The sequence below is a fragment of the Notothenia rossii genome (genome assembly GCF_949606895.1).
Source record: "Notothenia rossii genome assembly, chromosome: 1".
Classification (NCBI taxonomy): Eukaryota; Metazoa; Chordata; class Actinopteri; order Perciformes; family Nototheniidae; genus Notothenia; species Notothenia rossii.
In genome coordinates, this window is record NC_136912.1 from 18,228,223 (window position 1) to 18,250,214 (window position 21,992).

Below are 21,992 nucleotides of genomic sequence, written 5' to 3' on the forward strand. Positions count from 1 at the left end.
CTCCTTTTACAATACATTCATTTATTTATATATATTTGCTATTGAAAATCCTAAAAGTGTATTGTTGTCTTGCACCGGTTCCTTTTCCACCCTTGTTTAACAGTATACAAGTTGTTTTATTATTTCCTGTTTATTTTTGATCAGCAAATAGTTTTTTAATTGCTTATTGGTAGAACTTTGTAAAGCAAGTTACTTTAGTGATACAACTCAATCACTGACAAGAACAAAAAAATACATAGTTACATTTTTATTATAAATATACGAGTACATAGAGAATTGCAATTCAAAACTGACATATTTAACAACGTAATGGCAGAGATAATAGTTTTATTTTTGGGCATAGGTATAATTTATACAATAAAACTGCTGATGTCTGCATAATGAAGCTACTCTTGATGTAGCGAGCTGAAGATCAGCTGTCATGAGAGAAGGACTCTGTTGTCTTTGGCCCATTTCCTCAGAGCTCGAATTATATATTCAACCTGGGGGTTTCCTGAATTTCGCAGCAGAGACAACACCTCTTTAAGTGTCTCCCTAGAACACAAACAGGATATGGGAGGAAACAAGATTAGACAAAGAATGCACCATTTCTCGTGTTTCTTTCATTTAGACAACACACCCACTCAAACACAGAGGTTTAAAATGTCCGCCCCGATGTTATTGAGTTTTACTGGTTAATGATGACAGCAATCTCTTTGACACATGATGTTTTGCAACGAAAACAAAAAAACATTGTAAAATGTATGAAATATATTGCAGAGGAAAAAGAGACTAACGTACTTAGACTCCTTGTTGGCCAGTATGAGCTGGAAGATGCCGACACATGCGCCTCTCTTGCCCTCCCAGTAGTTGGATTCTGGATCCAGTTTCTCCAGAGCATCAAACGCTTTAGCTGCATAGTAGAACTGGCCCATCTGAAACAATAACCATATTTCCATGAGAAATGCCCATTTTCCTGGCATCAGTTATTTTATTCTGTGTGTGTGTTAAAATGTGACTTGAAATCTATTTGTTATCGCTAATTACTATTTGTTTTAGCAATAATTAATGAATTTACAGGATGCTGTCACCTTGTAGCAGTCGTTGGCAATAAGCTGCAGTAGACTGAAGGAATCGGAGGAAGTGCCCATCTTCAGATAGAGCTCCCAGGCAAGCCGGCCCCTCTGGTTCATGATGTCTGACAAGAACAAGACGAGTTCAATAATCCTTCTTTCACAGGCAGATTCTGCAACTTTTATAGATTCAGATTTGGGAGGTATTCGCTGCCTGTGGGAAGGTTTTCATTGATGTGGGTAAAGCCGAGAATGGGAGAAAAACCTTTTAATTTAGATATCCATTTCTTAGAGCTGCCGAGCGTAATGCCAGCTGGGTGCAAAAGTGAACATAAACTTTGTTTTATAAACCCAGGGCTAGAAATCTGTCGGTGATGTTTGATTAGATCTCAGTCTCGGTGAATTAGTATAAAGGCTTCCTCAGTCTAATGTAAGAGTTCTGAGTTCATGATTTGATCTCATCAGGTGTAGATTACTGTAACTGTTTGCATGTCTAACTAAAAAGGCCTCTCCTTTATTCCAAATGAAGATCTGTTCAGAGTTGGAAAAACTGGAAATAGGCTCTGATTTCTGAGGGTTTCTATCTCAACTCCTCCTCTAACAATAAATGTAAATGTATTTATGTTTTCCTTTTCTATTTTAAAGTTTAACCATTTTTTACAATTCCTTTTGAAGTGAAGTTGACATACATGAATTGCTAATTAAAGGATTTCTGCCTTGGAGAAAGATTTTGGTAATTAAACATCATACAAATGCTATACGTACAGCATCTAGCCAGCCAGCTGAGGTAAACATAGTCATTCTTGATCTTTTCACTCTGAATCAGCAGAAAAATCTGAAAGAAAAAATCAAATTCATCCAAATATCTTTAAGCAACGTATTAGCATTGATATAAGCTTGTAAAAGGCAGTTGTGTAGATGTTTAATGAAGTAAGGTACCTCTTCTGCTTCTTTGTAGTTGCCAAGGGCTGCTTTAGCCTGAGCATAGTTGAAGTTGAACGTATCATCGTTATAGAAATAACCCTGAAAAAACAGAACCACAATTATGCCTACATGAAAAGGCCCACATGTGCACTGTGTCTGTGAAGCACTACTGCTCATCTGAAGTGCCACTTGTCTCCCAGTGTGTGGGAGTCTTTGTAACTCCATCTCACATATTCACACCACAGCAGAGTATTCTCACTGTGATTATACTGGAATATAAAATAGCACTAACCTTGACTGAGTTGAGATATATGAGGACATCTTCAAACAGTCTTAAGAGGAAGAAGCAGGACGCCATGCACTGTCTGCCAGGAATAGTGTCTGAAAGCGAGAAGTATGTTACACACACACATCCTCACACAGCTTTCCTTTATAAAACGCATTTTGATAACATTTATTTTCAATGTACCGCATTCGCTGGCCGAGCCTCCGACCAGCTGGAAGAACTGCTGAGCAAATTTCAGGTGATCCCTCTGAAAGACAAAGCAGGAAAACAGAAATGTGTCTCTCTGACTCTCTATTATCACTTTTGTTTGTGTGACTATTTATTTAACAGAATTACTGACTGATCCAATTTCTTGTCCCAAAGCTGCATTGACGACTCCTTTCAGAATGTACTCCTGAGAAGAAGAAAAAATATATGTATCAATATTCTTCCCTGTAAAAACCTATTAACCATTGTATGCAAAATGGCCATTATTAGCACTGGTTGCAGTTTAACACAGCTACTGTATTGGGAAGATCTGGATTTCCTTATTGAGACCAAAGAATTATATTTGATATCACATTACCACCCAATGTCACATTAAATCATTACCTGAGTTGTGTTGGGAACCAAATCTTGGATGAGGTTGTAGGCTTCCTGCACATCATCTGGAAGTAAAAATATGGAGCCTGTAAGTCCATAAGCTAGGGGAGGTTTTTCTCTGAAATACGACCCCTAAAACCCCTACACAATTAATTAAATTACTTAAAATGTTGGATAATAAATCTTAAAGTCTAAGGAAGTGAATTATCTTCGGTTTTTGGCTTCTTCTTTTTTTACACCACAGAGATTTTAGTAATTCCTAAACACGGCGAGTATCACATAAAATAGAGTGTTATATATAATTTATATTTGTAGAATATTTGATTAAAGCACATTTAGTAGAAAATTATGAATTTGTGAACTATTGATGAGTATGGGAAAAAATGTCCTTATCTTAATTTCCTCACCTCTTAATTTACAGTTAGTTAGAGATTTGATGCATTTCAATAGGAATTATTTCCGTGTTTAGCTTGTTTCAGAAAACTGTAATGCCATGTCTGCACACCTTGTCTGAGATAGTAGATGACCAGGTTGAGTCTGGCCTCGGGGATCACATCGATCAGAGGAGGCAGCACCTGCAACGCCCCCTCCCCACCACGGAACACCACCTGCAGTTCACAAGGGGGGGGGGGATTCAGAATGTGGAAAAAGCAGCATGTGAGTCACTGGTTAATGTGCACACACACACCTGATATTGATGAAACTGATTTGCTCGACTGTCTCAAATTGTAATGATTGTGTGCATTGCTTGAATTGTACTTAACAGACTGTATGTGGTTTGTCTGTGTGTCATGTTTTGCATTTTTGTTTATGTATGTCTGTAAGTTTTTGCTATTGTCGGGACCCCCTTGAAAACGAGATGGTGCAGATTCTCAAGGGGTTTATCCCAATGAACAAACATTTACACACACACACACACACACACACACACACACACACACACACACACACACACACACACACACACACACACACACACACACACACACACACACACACACACACACACACACACACACACACACACACACACACACACACACACACACACACACACACACACACACACACACACACACACACACACACACACACACCTTGTGAAGAGCTTACCAGGTTGTGTCGGATAAGCTCCTTAGCAAACTCAAAGGAGCAGGAGGAGATGTCGATTAGGTTCTTCAACTCAGCCTAAGATGGAGAGAGTCTACAGTAAGCCAAACCCACTACCAGATGGTGATGACAAGCAGTTAGTGGTAAACTGTTACAGTGCATGCTTGGCTACATAAATAAACATCAAAATGATTTAAAAAAGGTTTTCCAGAAAAGCACAATAACTGTGCAATGACCGCTCTAAAATACTGTATCTTCAAATAGCCACTTCAGTTGTCACTTGTTTTAAAGTATGCCTTTGTGTTATTTGTTGGATTATTTGTATGCTTAAACTATTGGTTCCTGGGTTGTGAGTACCTCGGCTGCCTTGCCATTGTAAAGTCTGAAGTGGTTGCAGGCCTTGAGGTTCAGGGCAATAGTGGAGTCCGGTACGCTCTGCAGGTACACAGCCAGCACCTCCTGAGACACGTCGTAGTAATCCAGCTTGTAGTAACACAGAGCCACGTACACTTTCAGGGCCAGGAACTCTCTGAAAGACAAGAAGCAACGAGGGGGTTAAACTGGCTTTCAGACCTAAAAAAACAGGCTTCTTCATTACCACACAAATCCTGTTTAAAACTGTTCATTTTGCATTTATTAACCATAATGTATTGAGTTACTATCAGGGTTGGGTTGTAACGGAATACATGTAACGGCGTTACGTAATCAGAATACAAAAATCAAGTAACTGTATTCAGCTCGCGTTACATTTGAAAACGAGCAATCTGATTACAGTTACTTTCGTAAACCTGAAGTGAATACATTTTGGATTACTTATTGGAATTATTGGTGGAAAGATTTCCTCACGACATTTAATATTCATTACTAAAGGTACAGCCGAATCATCACAGCGCACAAAACCTATTACCGCCGCAGATGGATCAAAAAAGGGAGTGTTTGAAAAAAAATTGCGGGTCCGCTCGGTGAAACAATAATAACGAAACATGGAGGAACAGAAGTCTGCGTTTAAATCGTGTGTGTGTGTGTGTGTGTGTGTGTGTGTGTGTGTGTGTGTGTGTGTGTGTGTGTGTGTGTGTGTGTGTGTGTGTGTGTGTGTGTGGTTAAAAGTTCAAAAACATCAGCCACACCGCTCTTTAGCCTTTCTGATGATTCTGAAGGTAAACACAGTGAAGGCGGTGCGTGAAAGGCACTGCACGCTTGTCTTCTCAGAGGCTGAGTTAACCCTCCCGCTGCCTCCTGGTGCTGCAGAGATTTCATGAAGTGAAGGAGGTCCTGCCAACACTGGCAGGACAGAAGACGACACGCCCGTTCTAAGCCGCGTCCCTCACTCCTCACATCCCAAGCTGCATCCCCAAAAAGTTTATTATGTTGTTACATCGTTTCAGATGTTATGTTTCAGTTGTGCTCTTGATACGCCATTAAAACAGTAAAAACACGTTCAGTTTCTTTTTTGTGTCTCCTGTCCACCAATACATACCCATCTGTGATGGAAAAAGAAAGTAATCCAAAAGTAATCTGATTACGTTACTTTTTTAAGACACGTAACTGTAACTGTATTCGGATTACTTTCAGAGCCATGTAATCAGTAACTGATTACATTTACAAAGTAACCCTCCCAACCCTGGTTACTATTATGATATTTCTCAAAAAAAAATAGTTTGTACACATATTTCATTTAACTATTAGTTAAGTATATCAATAATTTATGCTAGTTCATGACAAAGCGTAAAAGCAGATTTGATGACGTGACCTTGAGCGTGATCAGTTTTAAATATTAGCTTTGTATAGATGAGAATTGAGATCACTGTCCACACGTGCTTCTCCTCTTCACTGATGTTTGTATCAAATAGCAGGGCTCTATGATATTTATAATCCTTGTCTTCACTTAAAATCATTTACCTGATGTACGATGCCGAGCATGGTTAGCTACAGTTCAGCAAGAATACTTTAATACTTAAAACTCACCTGTGACCTAGTTTGTAAAAGTTACATCAACGTACATTATTCCCTTTCATAGACATCATGGTCATAAAGCAAATAAAAGATTGTATGTTTATTGTATATTATAATAACAAAATCTTTATAGTATATATATATAAACAGACACAAGAAGTTACAGAAACAAAACACATAATATATTCTGGTTTTAGGAGTAATGTGTATATTTTTAGATATTTTAGCATTTTTGTATTTTATTAAAAAAGTGTGCTCAGAGCTTCTGCAGAGGAATGCTGATAACTGACGTCACTAGTTAACCGGGGATACACCTTGGCCTCCAGATTCCACAGCACCTTGAATACATCTCTGGGAATTTGTCACAGTGAAATCAAAGTCTTTCATTTCCTTTCCCTCGCTTCTTCAGATACAGTACGTCAGGGTTAGAGGAAGCTGGCTCAGCAGATCACCTGCACTGACACCTGAATTATCTTCATGGTTCCAAGAGGCGTGAAGCTCAAATTAACAACTCACACCTGTCGAGGTGGTGCAAGGATGTCACATGCACCCGCAGCAGAACTGTGAAACTGATTTAACTCGTTAAGATCCACAACGTGAGCCAATACTGTTTATTTATTATTATTCTGACTGCCTTTTGTTTTGTTATGTTTTCTATGTTTGTTTATACTCCTGTTCTTCCTTGTAAAGCGACCTTGGGTATTATGAAAGGCGCTATAGAAATCCAAGTTATTATTATTATTATTATTATTTATTCTCTACTTTTTTCTCTACCTAAAAAAAATTGATTTACAAGTGAGGATGAGACTGATCTAAACTATATATGAAAAATAAATACATTTCTATTTTCTTTATTTATTCTTAAGAATATGTTTTGTCCTTTTGGAAAAACACATATTTCATATTATAAATGTTTTATTGCTAATGATTTATGAGTGTTTATTCCCAGAATAAATTCAACATGGCAGTTTTTCGACTTTGTAATATGATTAGTTTCTGAATGGGTTAATACAGTGAAAGACAGTGAATGGCACCGACCTGTTCTGCAGGAGAAGGCGTTTGTAGATGTCTATAGCCTCCTGGTAGTGGGAGCGCATGTAGTGGATGGACGCCAGGCTCAACTGGTCCTCCGTCACGTCCTCCAGATTCTGATGGAAACTCATCAGACTCTTCTCATCGTTAAACTGAGACACAATATAAAGACAATGAAGGGATACATCAATCAGAAATGTTATCATGATAAAGCAGCTAAGACTGCTCAAAGGAACGAAGACATGAATCACACTAAGGAACAGAAAGGTCACAGAAATCTGAAATATTCATCATCTCAACATCTCAACAGCAGAAAAGGAGATAAACGATAGACAAAGACGATATGATCAGGTTTAAGCTTATATGTACTTCTACTAAAGTAGTAGTGCATTCCGTTTGTACTGAAGAAGTGCTTTCAGACCACATTATTTCTACCTTTAGCTAAGTAAAGGATCTGGGTACAAAGACGATATTACCAGCTTTGTATTGAGATGAATGCACATAAATGATCAAAATTGCACAAAGTTTTTCTCAGTGTTGAGCTCAGACAAAACGAGATGGAATGAACAATCAGATCAGCATTCGATGACATGAAGATGTGTGTTTCTCTCGTATTTTAAACCAAAAAACTGCATTTACAGTGCAGGGTGGCTCAGCAGTACGTTGTTGATTATTAAGTGAGGGAAATAAGGTAAATAAAAAACGCAATAGTAAAAATATATAGTTGTTTTCCAAACCTTGTGAGCCAGGTGGAAGAGTAGTCGGTTTTGGAGGGGGGACACTGGAGCTACAGACCGCAAGAGATACCAAATGTAGTAACACAGCAATCCACATGAGAGGCACAATGTATTTACATCATTACATTTGCTCAATTACACAAACGATATCTGGCAAAAATGTTAACAATAACGGAGGTGTTAAATGAATTTATGGGAACTAAAACTGTACAGAGATGAACTTAACTGAAAACAAACCAATACTTATTGACGTTTTGAACATGCAGCTTCTTTACACCAATATATAGTATGGTCAAATTCAAGCAAAACATTTGATTATATGTGACAATACAAATTCTGTATTTGGACTGGTTGTTAGGCAAACACCATATCTCGTTTACATTTGACAATCAATTGGCAAGATAAGGTACAATAATTAGATAGATACTGAATGCTTAACATGAGCATGATCTAGCTTACCCTTAGATGCAGCGTCCTGAGCCTCTTTATAGAGACCCAGAAAAAACAGTACACAGGCCAGAAAGACCCACACGTCCTCAGCACAATCAGGCTTCATGGTCAGAGCTTTGTACTCCTGTCACATGAAGAGGGAATATAACACATGCGGTCAGTCTAAAAATGCAGCCAGTCACATTGTTTTAATTTCTCCATTTATGTATTATCCATTCCTGTGTATTAAACTACACACTCATTAAGACACACATGTACAGCGAAGAGTACCTCCATAGCTCTCTTGTAATCGCCCAGATGGAAGGCACAGTAGCCAATCCAGAGGTCTGCATGCTCCTCTTTCTCGCCAATACTTCTCTGAAACTGGAGATGACACAGCAACAAATCAGCAGCGTTCAGAAATACAGTGCTGTCTGTGGCATAGGTGTGGGAGTGATGCTATTTCTGAAACTTCAATGCCAGAGCATGAAACAGGGCAATCGACTGGAGACATTCAGTTGCAAAACAATTTTTTAACCCCTTTGTGAAAGTGCAGCAGATACTATATTAAAGAATATATGCATAGATTATTCACCAAATGGGAAAGTTGTCCCAGTAGTTTAATCTCAATAGCTTGTCAACTGAATCCTCTGGATATTTAAAAAATATGCTGCTTCACCTCAGAATTTTGAAAATGATGGTCTTATCAATCACATGCAGGCAAAAAAAGTATATATTTTGTTAGCTGTATGTGACCAAGATAAATACTTAATGGGACGTTGCACAATTGAAAAACAAACTTGTCAGTGCTCTTTAGTGGACTAACTGTAAAATTGTAAAACGGTTTCTATTACCTCAAATATAAGATGTTATTTCTTGTTAATTATCAGTCAACATATACAATTATCAATATGGCCTTTTGCTGCATGTTGTAGGACCTCTCCCTCTTTCCTATCCATCTTTGGCTGTACTGTCTAAAAGTGTAAACATCTAGAATAATAGGCACCCTTCATTTATAACATTTAATTTACTAATCTAGATTCCTTACATTTATTTCAAGGTTATTCAGCATTTATTGAACCTTTTAATCAATCAATCAATCAAAGTTACATTATATAGCCAAATATCACGAAGGTAACATTTGTCTCAGTGGACTTGTACAGTTTGTAGAGAATATGAATATGACACCCTCACTTCGGACAAGGAAAAACTTCCAAAGAAACCCCACAGTTACCGGGGGGGAAATGTAAGAAACCTCGGAGAGAGCAACAAAGGAGGATCTCTACCAGGAGGAGAGAGATAAATGCTGTGTGTAAATTAAAAAGATAAAACATTTACAACTAAATCATTTTTAGTTTTGTTACATTTTCATCCCACTTAATTATTATTATAACAATGCAACATTTTATTGGGCTTTTGGGGATCTTGTACATGTTACCGACTCTGATGTTGGAGATGTCGGTGAGCTGCAGTACAGCACACACTGCTCTACGGGCTAAGAGTAATCCCTGAATGCGTGTACACACTGAACATATCCCCTCTAGTAAAGGGTAATAGTGAAGGGTGTGCTATGAGTGTACTGTACGTACCTCTAACAGGGTAAAAGCCCCAAGGTAGTCTCTCTGTTGCAGGTATTCCTCCAATGACGGAACTTTTGTCTTGTTTTTCTTGTTTTTTTCGCTGATGCTCACTGCCGTCTCTCCTCCCACGGCTGGCTTCACGCGAGAGAGGATCTGCCATGGTGCAACATTTTTAATTTCTCCAGTTAACACAGAAATGTGAAGGGTTGGGGCAACGACCAGTGGTGTAAAGTAACTAAGAACATTTACTAAGGTAATGTTATTGAGTACAATTTTGAGGTAATTGTGTATTTCCATTTAATGCTACTTTGTACTTCAATTAAGAGGTAAACATTGTACTTTTACTCGACTACATTAACATAGTACCTTTAGTTATTTTGTTGATATGGAATAATGATTACAAAAAATATGATCAACACTTAAATAAGACTTTAGTCACACCTGGATTCAATTCACATGCTACCCAGCAGAAATTAAGTAATTGAAACTATTTCCAGCTTTACCAGCTTGATAAACACATTAATACATCGACAATTATAATCAAAATATATATGATGCTGAAATGGGCCACTTTGCATTTTTGAAACCTTTTTTACTTGAGTTACTATTTACATACAACACATTAACTTGTAACAGACTAGTCCTCCTAGTCTGTGGTATTTCTACAACTCTGGCAACAATGCACAACAATTTCAGAAATATGCAATAATAAAGCATTACAAAATGTATTGACAACGTTTTGCATTGAGGTATGCAAAAGTTTACTCACCATCTCGACGAGTCTTGATGAAGAGGCCCGTAACGCTAGCTAAGACTTGTTTATCACTAGGTAACGTGTACCTCTCAACGAAAACACAAACTGCTAGCTGTTACGCTTGCTCCATTACGTGAGGTTTTAAGCTAAATAGAGTCATTTTACATTAAACCCCTGCCAGATAACGCTGCCAACGTAAACAGAATTCACTTACGAGAACAATTTAAGTGATTAAATTGAAGTTTTAACACGTTTTTCCACTGGAGAATTATGGAGGATCTGATTCAACGTTGACTATCTGATAGTTTAGTGGCAGCGTAGACCAATTCTTCCGCTCCCATATTTTCAAAATACAAGCACCCTAAAATCTAGTAAGGCAGTTTAACACCTAATCAGGATAAACGGTAGGCCTACTCAGTAACAGTAAAAATACTACAGTGTAAAACGACTTTGTCACAAGTAAAAGTCCTTCATAGATAATCTTACTTGAGTAAAAGTACCCAAAGTACTTATTGTGCGTAATAATATCCCATTTTAGAATAATAATATACTGAATTATTGTTATTCACGCATTTATGTGTTCATCACAGCTGGTAAAGGTGGATAATATTGAATTACTTCATACAGTATATTGCTGCACCATATCTTAACCGACAATTTTGTATCATAGGTTTTGCTAATAATCTGAATCTGTAAAAATAACTAACTCCTTTCGTCAAAAATAATGTAGTGGATCTTGGATTCCAAATTGTAGTGAATTGGAAGTATAAAGCAGCATACAATACAATTAAGTTAAGCAGTCCAAAATCTTTCTTACATACAATAATGTATTGGATGTTAACTACATTACGCCACGGAAGATAAATAGTTGAAACCCATCCCACACAAACCTTTCAGAGCATTAAACCCTAGGTTGGCGAAAGCAATTGAAGGCAAAGAACTGATAGAGAAACCATAAAAAAAATATGTAACAGCTTTCGAATGCCTTTTATTTTGAAGTCAAATCGAGTTTGGGACTCAACAGGAAACCACTCGACTCTTCATTGTTGAACTTGATGAAGCAGTTTGTTCTTTGTTGCCTAGCAACGGAAGAAAGAAAAATGGCTGTATCACACACTTTATAAAACATACATGGCGGTTCAGAATTTAGAAAAATACATTTATTAAACAAAGCACAGATATAAATATCCATTAAAGTTAAAAAAATGAGGATAAGGCACTGGCCTCGTAAGCCAGGGATTCATGGGTCGATTCCCATCTGGGGTGGTATGGTATGTTTGAAAATAGTTTATACAAAAGTCAACTTCAATGCATCGTAAGTGAGATACTGTGTGAGTGATTACTCACATGGTCAAATATTAAAGTTTCTTCATTACTTGCGTGTAAATTACTACGAGAATTGAAGAAATGTATGACTCATACGAAAATATAAGCACACTGGATATTAATGCTTTAGTAAGGGACATTGCACCATGCCATTTACTTCTGCCTGTATACATGTTGACATTTGGCAGATTTTGAATTTTGTACATGTGCATACATTGTGCAATATTATTGCAGACAACCAAAATAAACAAGACAGTTTTATGAATAATCAGCCATCTTTATTGATTTCTCAGCTTAGTGCAGTTTCATTCATATAGTCCAACATCAACTTCCTCAGGGAAGTTAACAATCTGTACAGCCTCGGTCCTTTGACACAAAGGAGATCAAATAAACATCAGGAAGATCTGAGGACAGAGACGTGCAACAAAAGCATTGTGCATTTCTCATGAGTTTCTTCTCGACTTGACACCAGTCTTTAGTGGTCGTCTGGTCACAACATCCCTTAACAGGAAACAAAAGAAAACCGTGAGAAACATTTAAATAAGCAACCCGTTTAAACATTTTCAAATTCATCAGAACTCTTCCAAAAACACAACTCTGAAAATAATTTGGTAAACATGGTAAGAAAACTCAGAATTTGGTATTGAGAAAAATTATAGGTAAAAAAAAAAGGTGGAAATATTCTACATTTAAAAATAAATATGAGAGATAATGTTATTATCACTTCAGCAAAAGCATAATAACTCACCTCCTACGAATCTCCTGTAGAAGTAGAGAACAGCTGTGACTTCATAAGATACCAGGAGATGTCAGACCTCTCCCTCCAGAGGCATCCTGAGTCACAGACACCACACCTGTAAATCATTCAAATGTTCAGCCACCAAATTAAATAGTCACAGCACAGTAACAAAAATCAAAGGGGGGATAAAACATGCAACTTGTCTGGTAGCTAAGCAGCCTATAGTTTGCTGACAGGAAATTATGCCACACAAGGCTTCAAATCAGCTGATCTAAGTTTCATAACAGCCCCTGGGGCAAAGGATGTCTTCAAATGTGGTTTCTACTCACTAATCTTTTCCATGTTTAAGACACCAGGAAGCTAACAGCAGACAGCCTAACAATGTGCCTGCACATGGCCCTAATCCATTCACTATAGAATCTGCTGATTCATTGAACCCATTACAACTGAAGTAACCTGAGGCAGTGCTTTGTGGGTTGCAAATGGAAACTTGCTGCCATTTGCTCTGAAGAAACGGGTAAACAAATATTATAAAAGATGTAGTGCAACTGTGCCTGCAGGAGGTTCCCAACTAGTACAATTTTATCAAAAAAGAAAAGCCCCCTTATAAACATTTAAATGTGGCTCAGGTCACTATCAAACTCCAGTCATGGGACAGCAGTCCTACTGGTGTTAGCGAAAACCCGGCCATATTACTGTGGCACACTTCCGACACCCAAACACAGACGAGATCAGTGCCAGGCTTTAATTGTGTGCTGCATGTTTAATGCAATGCGTTTTGAGTTGCATGCTCTTGCTTTAACCAAACATCTCAATCATCTAGACATTTATGATATGGTCCTACTTTTATAATTAAACGTGCAACATAAAGCTTTGTGCAAATACAGACCTGCTCTGTATTCCTGGAGGAGGGGATGCCAACATGCCCAGGTTCAAGAAGCACCAAATGGCTCTGGCCGTTCCCAAGCCTTCCTCGCATTGTAAAGTACACACTACCTGGAGAGGAAAACACACAATGACACTCAACATACTCATGACACAGCCACACAGAGATTGGTCATCTGATTAGCCATTCTACTCAAGGTCAAGCTTTTACTTCAATTTTATGAATTCATTTTTTTATTCAGACTGACCCTATTGTCGTCGTACCACTATCCAGTTATTCAAGTCAGTTTCGGTGCATTTCTTCAAATAATTTGTAATTATATTTAGCAAACCATTTTTAAAATGTATATTCTCATACACTAAAAGGTTCAAATGTGGCTCAGGTCACTATCAAACTCCAGTCATGGGACAGCAGTCCTACTGGTGTTAGCGAAAACCCGGCCATGTTACTGTGGCACACTTCCGACACCCAAACACAGACGAGATCAGTGCCAGGCTTTAATTGTGTGCTGCATGTTTAATGCTATGGAATACAATTTAAAGTCTATCAAAGCAAATACCAGCATTTTAAAAACAAGGCTAGCTTGTCCTGTGATTTGAACTTAAGTGCAATTGCATAAGATAAAACTAACAGTGAAACGAGAGTACAGAGTCCTTTCATGTAGAAGACAAAGATAGTCTAATTTATGTTTTTTTAGGCATGTTCTTGATTAAACAAAACACATCAAGTACAAATTGATGTAATGGTCCTACTTTAGGACAGACCTACTTTTATAATAAAACATGTAACATAAAGCTTTGTGCCTATACAGACCTGCTCTGTATTCCTGGATCAGAGGATGCCAGCATGCCCAGGTTCTAGAGGCACCAAATGGCTCTGGCTGTTCCCAGGTCTCCATCACGGTATAAAGTACACACTACCTGGAGAGGAAAACACAATGAAGCTCGACACACAGCTTGGTCATCCGATTAGCCATTCTACTGGCAAGGTCAAGCTTCTGCTTAAACGTGATGAATGCATTTTTTTTTTATTCAGATAGGCCCCATTGTAATCGTACCACTATCCAGTTATTTGAGTCCGTATCTGTGCATTTCTTCATTTGTAATTCGTTTTGGAAACTATTGTTATTTTTTAAAGAAAATGTATAGTCTTGCACTTTAAAGTTAAAATGTGGCTCAGGTCACTATCAAACTCCAGTCATGGGACAGCAGTCCTACTGGTGTTAGCGAAAACCCGGCCATGTTACTGTGGCACACTTCCGACACCCAAACACAGACGAGATCAGTGCCAGGCTTTAATTGTGTGCTGCATGTTTAATGCTATGGAATACAATTTAAAGTATATCAAAGTAGTGTCAAACTAACAGTGAAACAAGAGTACTGAATTGATCCATGTTTGAATGATTATATTTTCAACTTTCATGTGAAAGACAAAGAGTCTTATTTGTGTTTGGTTTTTTGCAGCATGCTCTTGCTTTAACAAAACACATCAAGTACAAATTGATGTAATGGTCCTACTTTAGGACAGACCTACTTTTATAATAAAACATGCAACATGAAGCGTTGTGCCTATACAGACCTGCTCTGTATTCCTAGAGCGGGTGACACCAACTTTGCCCAGGTTCTAGAGGCACCAAATGCTCTGGCTTTTCCCAGGTCTTCATCACGTTGTTAAGTACACACTACCTGGAGGGGAAAACACACAATGAAGCTTGACACACTCATGACACAAAACCTTTTTTTTCTTTTAAACCCTAGTTCTTTTTTGTTATGTGTGTATATGTGCCCATTAAATGTGAAAATGTGGCTCAGGTCACTATCAAACTCCAGTCATGGGACAGCAGTCCTACTGGTGTTAGCGAAAACCCGGCCATGTTACTGTGGCACACTTCCGACACCCAAACACAGACGAGATCAGTGCCAGGCTTTAATTGTGTGCTGCATGTTTAATGCTATGGAATACAATTTAAAGTCTATCAAAGCAAATACCAGCATTTTAAAACAAGGCTAGCTTGTCCTGTGATTTGAACTTAAGTGCAATTGCATAAGATAAAACTAACAGTGAAACGAGAGTACAGAGTCCTTTCATGTAGAAGACAAAGATAGTCTAATATATATATATTTTTTGGCATGTTCTTGATTAAACAAAACACATCAAGTACAAACTGATTTAATGGTCCTACTTTAGGAAAGACCTACCTTTATAATAAAACATGCAACATAAAGCTTTGTGCCTATACACACCTTCTCTGTATTCCTAGAGGAGAGGATGCCAGCATGCCCAGGTTGAAGAGGCACCAAGTGGCTCTGGCTGTTCCCAGGTCTCCATCACATTGTAAAGTACACACTACCTGGAGAGGAAAACACAATGAAGCTTGACACACAGCAACAGAGTATGGGGATCAGATAATTAGCCAGTCTACCATCAAGGTCAAGCTTTTTATTCAATTTTATGAATTTATTTTGTATTCAGATCTGACCTATTGTAATCATCCCACCACCCAGTTATATGAGTCAATATTGGAGCATTTCTTCGAATCATTACTATTTTTTGTAAACTTTTTTTTATTTTTATTAATGTATATTCTCATACACTAAAAGGTTCAAATGTGGCTCAGGTCACTATCAAACTCCAGTCATGGGACAGCAGTCCTACTGGTGTTAGCGAAAACCCGGCCATGTTACTGTGGCACACTTCCGACACCCAAACACAGACGAGATCAGTGCCAGGCTTTAATTGTGTGCTGCATGTTTAATGCAAGGAAATACAACTTAAAATATACAAAAACAAGGCTAGCTTTTCCTATAATGTGACCTCAAGTGCAATTGCACAAGATAAAAACAAAGTCATCAAACTAACAGTGAAACGAGAACTGAACTGATCCATGTTTGGAAGCTTATATTTTCCACTTTCATGTGGAAGAAGACAATAGCCAAATTTGTGTTTAGTTTTTGATGGAATGCTCGTGCTTTAACAGAACATCTCGTACAAATTGGTGTAATGGTCTTACTTTTGGACAGACCTACTGTTATTAGGAAAGTGAAACAGGTTTTAATTATTTATGCTGGAATTGGTAAAGAATCATGAACTATTAGTCAAAACTCACTGTCAGTATCTTTTGCAGATGCTGCCCCATCTGAGAGCCAGGTTGGTTCCTGCTTCAATAAAGGTCAGAACATCTTCCTCCTGCATCTACAGCACATCCAGACATCATGTCTACTGAGTTATGAGTTTGATGGGAGACCTGGAAGAAAAACAAAACAAAAAAATGTGCGACATGGATTTAGTTTTTAAATTGAGATGCGATCCATTGTCATCGTCCCACTATCGAGTTATTTGAGTCAGTATGGGTCGACATCTTTGCATTTCTTCGAATCATTTGTATTGTTTAGCAAACCATGTCGTTTTTTTTTGTGTAAGTGTGTGTGTGTGTGTGTCTGCTCTTTAATGTCAAAATGTGGCTCAGGTCACTATCAAACTCCAGTCATGGGACAGCAGTCCTACTGGTGTTAGCGAAAACCCGGCCATGTTACTGTGGCACACTTCCGACACCCAAACACAGACGAGATCAGTGCCAGGCTTTAATGGTGTGCGTCAATATAAAAAAGGGAAAACGTGTTTAGCAAATTGGTAGTTTTTAAATATGTATTCCTGCCCTGGGACGACGGATGCAATTTAGCTAGTTAGTTATTTGTTACCACTGGCTCAAGAGTTGTGTTGTGCATGCCCCGTATATACATTAAAAGCAATGCAGCCATTAAAGTGAGTTCATTAATGTATCCCTGCAGCATAGTTATAGCATTTCTTACATGTTAATCCTTATATAGTGTAATAATAAGACGGTAATTCAGAGTTATATTTCTCACCACGTGGACCAGACTTGCAGGGACCAGCGCCTCGCGGTCGAAAGGGAGCGAGACAGGAAGTGGCGTCGGTTTTATATATTTTAGTCTCTTTGCCCCGAGTGCTGCCTGTCAGGTCGCGAGAGTTTGCAAGTCACGTGGCTGAATATTTACGTTTGGCAGGAAGCCTTTCAGTTACGATCGTTAACATCAGTGGGCCACAGCAAATGATGGTGACTGAGAAGCTAAACTATCTATTAATTTTGTAAATTACAGGGAGTGTGATTGTTGAAATAGGATGTTAGCGGTCTTGCTGTTCAAAGAAGAATGACAACACTGTAGATCACCAACACTATGGTTTATTTTGTATTCACAGGCAAGTCAACGTTGTCGCAGTAAAAGTCCCAAGATAGCTCCTGGTGCAATAAAATGTTCCCTTTCAGTGTTTTAGTATTATGTCTGATGTTTCTCTATTAATATTGCTGCTGCATTAATGTGTATGTTCTATGTTGCATGTTACTGCTCTGCTGTGTAGATGTGTTTCCGAGCCGCTCCGATTACAACGAGAGTTACAACGAGAACGTGACGTCATATTTACACAGGACGGATCCTTTCTAGCCATAACCTGTCAGGTCCGCTACGCACAGTACCAAGCCTGACTCTGAATTAATATATAGTTTGTTGTCACTGTTGTGTTCTCTTTATGCATCCATGGTTGTGACCATGTGGTGATATATAAACTATTAGCACTGAAGGCTGGTGAAGAACCAGCACCTTACCGTGGCAGAGAGGTTTGTGTGCCCTGATGAACCTAGGGGCTGTGTTGTCTGGAACCTTGTGTTCCTGGTAGGGTTTCCCATGGCAAATTGGTCTCAGGCAAGACTAAGATTGGTTCAGAAGACCTCATGAAAGACAAAACAAGAAGTGAGGATACCCGGCCCGGAAGAAGCCCGGGGTCCCCTTCTGGAGCCAGGCCCAGAAGGAGGACTCGTCGGCGAGCGTCTGGTGGCCGGGCTTGCCACGGAGCCCGGCCGGGCACAGCCTGAAAAGGCAACGTAGGCAACACCTCCGCTTCTCCGTCCCGCGGGCCCACCACTTACGGGAAACAGTGATGGGGTCGGGTGCGCTGCCAGAAGGGTGGCAGTGAAAGCAGAGGGTCTCGACGGACCAGAACAGGGCGACAGAAGCTGGCTTTGGGGACGTGGAACGTCACCTCTCTGGGGGGGAAGGAGTCGGAGCTTGTGCGGGAGGTGGAGCGTTACCAGTTGGATCTGGATGGGCTCACCTCTACACACAGCGTCGGCTCTGGAACCTTACTTCTGGATAGGGGTTGGACTCTATTCTTCTCCGGAGTTGCTCAAGGTGTGATGCGCCGGGCGGGTGTGGGGATACTCACAAGTCCCCGGTTGGGTGCTTCGTTGTTGGAGTTTACCCCAGTGGACGAGAGGGTCGCCTCCCTACGCCTGCGGGTTATGGGGGGGAAAACTCTGACTGTTGTGTGTGCTTATGCACCCAACAGCAGTTCAGAGTATACGGCCTTCTTGGAGACCCTGGAAAGAGTCCTGTATGGGGCTCCTGAAGGGGACTTTTTAATCTTGCTGGGAGACTTCAACGCACATGTGGGCAATGATGGAGACACTTGGAGGGGCGTGATTGGGAGGAACGGCCCCCCTGATTTGAACCAGAGTGGTGGTTTGTTCCTGGACTTCTGTGCTAGTCATGGATTGGCCATAACAAACACCATGTTCGAACATAAGGATGCTCATAAGTGTACGTGGTACCAGAGCACCCTAGGCAGAAGGTCCATGATCGATTTCGTTATCGTATCATCGGAACTGAGGCCGTATGTTTTGGACACTCGGGTAAAGAGAGGGGCGGAGTTGTCAACTGATCACCATCTGGTGGTGAGTTGGGTCGAGTGGCGGGGGAAGCCTCTGGATAGACCTGGTAAGCCCAAACGTGTAGTTCGGGTGAACTGGGAACGTCGGGAGGAGGCCCAAGTTCAGGAGGCCTTCAACTCACACCTCCGGCGGAGCTTTTCGGACATTCCTGTGGAGGTTGGGGACATTGAACCAGAGTGGTCGGTGTTCAAAGCCTCTATTGCTGAAGCCGCGGCGGGGAGCTGTGGTCTCAAGGTCCTAGGTGCCTCAAGGGGCAGTAACCCTCGAACCTCCTGGTGGACACCGGTGGTCAGGGAAGCCGTCCGACTGAAGAAGGAGGCCTTCAGGGATTTGTTATCCCGGGGGACTCCCGAGGCAGCTGCAAGGTACCGACAGGCCCGAAGGGCAGCAGCCTGAGCCGTGGCCGAGGCAAAGCAGCGGGTGTGGGAGAAGTTCGTAGAAGACATGGAAAAGGACTTTCGGGCGGTACCAAAGTTGTTCTGGAAAACTGTCCGACACCTCAGGAGGGGGAAGCAGGGAACTATCCAAGCTGTGTACAGTAAGGATGGGACGTTGTTGACCTCAACTGATGGAGTGTTAGGGCGTTGGAAGGAGCACTTTGAGGAACTCCTGAACCTGACAACTCCGCCCTCTATGTTAGAGGCAGAGCTGGAGTATGACGGGGGATCGACACCAATCTCCCGGGGGGAGGTCACTGAGGTCGTCAAACAACTTCACAGTGGCAAAGCCCCGGGGGTGGATGAGATCCGCCCAGAAATGCTGAAGGCTCTGGGTGTTGAGGGACTGTCATGGTTGACACGTCTCATCAACGTTGCGTGGAAGTCGGAAACAGTACCGAAGGAGTGGCAGACCGGGGTGGTGGTTCCCCTTTTTAAAAAGGGGGGTCAGAGGGTTTGGGACAATTACACAGGCATCACACCACTCAGCCTCCCCGGGAAAGTTTACTCTAAGGTACTCGAAAGGAGGGTCAGGCCGATTGTCGAACCTCAGATTGAGGAGGAACAATGCGGATTCCGTCCTGGTCGTGGAACGACGGATCAGCTTTTTACTCTCGCAAGGATCCTGGAGGGGGCCTGGGAGTACGCTTATCCAGTCTACATGTGCTTTGTAGACTTGGAGAAGGCGTATGACCGGGTTCCCAGCGAGTTACTGTGGTACGTGATGCGGGAGTATGGGGTGAGGGGGTCTGTACTCAGGGCCATCCGATCTCTGTACTCCCAAAGCGAGAGCTGTGTCCGGGTCCTCGGCAGTAAGTCGGACCCATTTCAGGTGAGGGTTGGCCTCCGCCAGGGCTGCGCTTTGTCACCAATCCTGTTTGTAATATACATGGATCGGATTTCGAGGCGTAGTCATGGGGGAGGGGGTCTGTGGTTCGGTGGACTAAGGATTGCACCACTGCTTTTTGCAGATGATGTGGTTCTAATGGCTTCATCGGTCTGCGACCTTCAGCACTCACTGGATCGGTTCGCAACTGAGTGTGAAGTGGCTGGGATGAGGATAAGCACCTCCAAATCTGAGGCCATGGTTCTCAGCAGGAAACCGATGGACTGTCCACTCCAAGTAGGGAATGAGTCCTTACCCCAAGTGAAGGAGTTCAAGTATCTCAGGGTCTTGTTCCTGAGTGAGGGAACAATGGAGCGTGAGATTGGTCGGAGAATCGGAGCAGCGGGAGCGGTACTGCGGTCGCTTTACCGCACCGTTGTGACGAAAAGGGAGCTGAGCAAGAAGGCAAAGCTCTCTGTCTACCGGGCCTTTTTCGTTCCTACCCTTACCTATGGTCATGAAGGATGGGTCATGACCGAAAGAACGAGATCGCGGATACAAGCGGCCAAGATGGGTTTTCTCCGCAGGGTGGCTGGTGTCTCCCTTAGGGATAAGGTGAGAAGTTCAGTCATCAGGGAGGGACTCAGAGTTGAGCCGCTCCTCCTTTGCGTCAAGAGGAGCCAGTTGAGGTGGTTCGGGCACCTAGTTAGGATGCCACCTGGGCGCCTCCCTAGGGAGGTGTTCCAGGTACGTCCAGCTGGGAAGAGACCGAGGGGTAGACCTAGGACCAGTTGGAGGGATTATATCTCTTCGCTGGCCTGGGAGCGCCTTGGGATCCCCCAGTCAGAGCTGGTTGATGTGGCCAGGGAAAAGAAAGTTTGGGGCTCTCTGGAACTGCTACCTCCGCAACCCGACCACGGATAAGCGGGAGAAGATGGATGGATGGATGGCTGGTGAAATTAGCTCTGCCGAAATAAGAGCACGTTCAAACAAACAAACAAACAAAGCAATCAAAGCATAACAACTATTTTTTTCTACACTGAAACAAATTAACATGTTTTTTGCAAATCTCAGTAGCTGCATAAATTACAACATCTGGAATAAAGTACATTTTTAGGCAACATGACCTTTGACAAGGTCAGCCTAATGCACTGTATGCAGGAGGTGTTGTGTAACTTATCTGACTTACAAAAAAATGGGTTTAATAGGAATGGGATGTAGTTTTGGGGAAATTAACACAATAACCAAATAAAACAGAGGAGTAATTTATCTTCCAAAATATAAACAAAACAAATAGTCCAGTCTTTTATAAACACTTTCAAAAGTGAATATATATTTGATACCAAAATCATTTAGTTGAATTGAGAGTTAACTTATGATCTGAAAGTCACAACCAACCATTGAAAGAGTTCAGCTGTTTTGTAAAATCCTTAATTAATTTGAATGGTCAGGTGAACATTTGTTGAAGAGACACCCAGATATTTGAATGTGACACTTTCCCCTCAGGCTCAGGTCATGTTTGGGAGGATGGACCAGATTTAGCAAATTGCTGGTGATGGTGAAATGGAAATAATGTACCTGGGCTTATCATTCTTT

The 21,992-nt window shown here is 40.8% G+C and overlaps 1 protein-coding gene and 1 long non-coding RNA gene across 2 annotated transcripts; both read right to left on the bottom strand.

Annotated features, from left to right (window-relative positions):
- Positions 1–232: 232 nt before the first annotated feature.
- Positions 233–10,822, bottom strand: ift56 (intraflagellar transport 56). The gene is made up of 18 exons (XM_079643520.1): positions 10,455–10,822; positions 9,695–9,838; positions 8,397–8,489; positions 8,136–8,250; positions 7,677–7,726; positions 6,946–7,091; positions 4,312–4,483; positions 3,958–4,032; positions 3,350–3,452; positions 2,854–2,909; positions 2,603–2,656; positions 2,446–2,509; positions 2,269–2,357; positions 1,992–2,075; positions 1,818–1,887; positions 1,071–1,177; positions 781–914; positions 233–534 (listed from the first exon to the last, which is right to left on the bottom strand). Exons 1-18 carry the CDS (start codon positions 10,455–10,457, stop codon positions 420–422), a joined length of 1,674 nt encoding a protein of 557 aa, XP_079499646.1. The 5' UTR covers positions 10,458–10,822; the 3' UTR covers positions 233–419.
- A 1,199-nt stretch (positions 10,823–12,021) lies between these two features.
- Positions 12,022–17,382, bottom strand: LOC307032077. The gene is made up of 8 exons (XR_013806159.1): positions 17,257–17,382; positions 16,497–16,634; positions 15,634–15,740; positions 14,969–15,075; positions 14,204–14,310; positions 13,394–13,500; positions 12,514–12,619; positions 12,022–12,266 (listed from the first exon to the last, which is right to left on the bottom strand). It is a non-coding gene; the product is annotated as an uncharacterized lncRNA (long non-coding RNA).
- Positions 17,383–21,992: the final 4,610 nt, after the last annotated feature.

Excerpts from the sequence above, each read along its gene's own strand:
- ift56 (XM_079643520.1), bottom strand. Across the intron at positions 2,076-2,268 it reads TATATCTCAACTCAGTCAAG|GGTTATTTCTATAACGATGA; the intron begins GTTAGTGCTATT and ends CTGTTTTTTCAG. Across the intron at positions 1,888-1,991 it reads ACTACAAAGAAGCAGAAGAG|ATTTTTCTGCTGATTCAGAG; the intron begins GTACCTTACTTC and ends TTTTTCTTTCAG.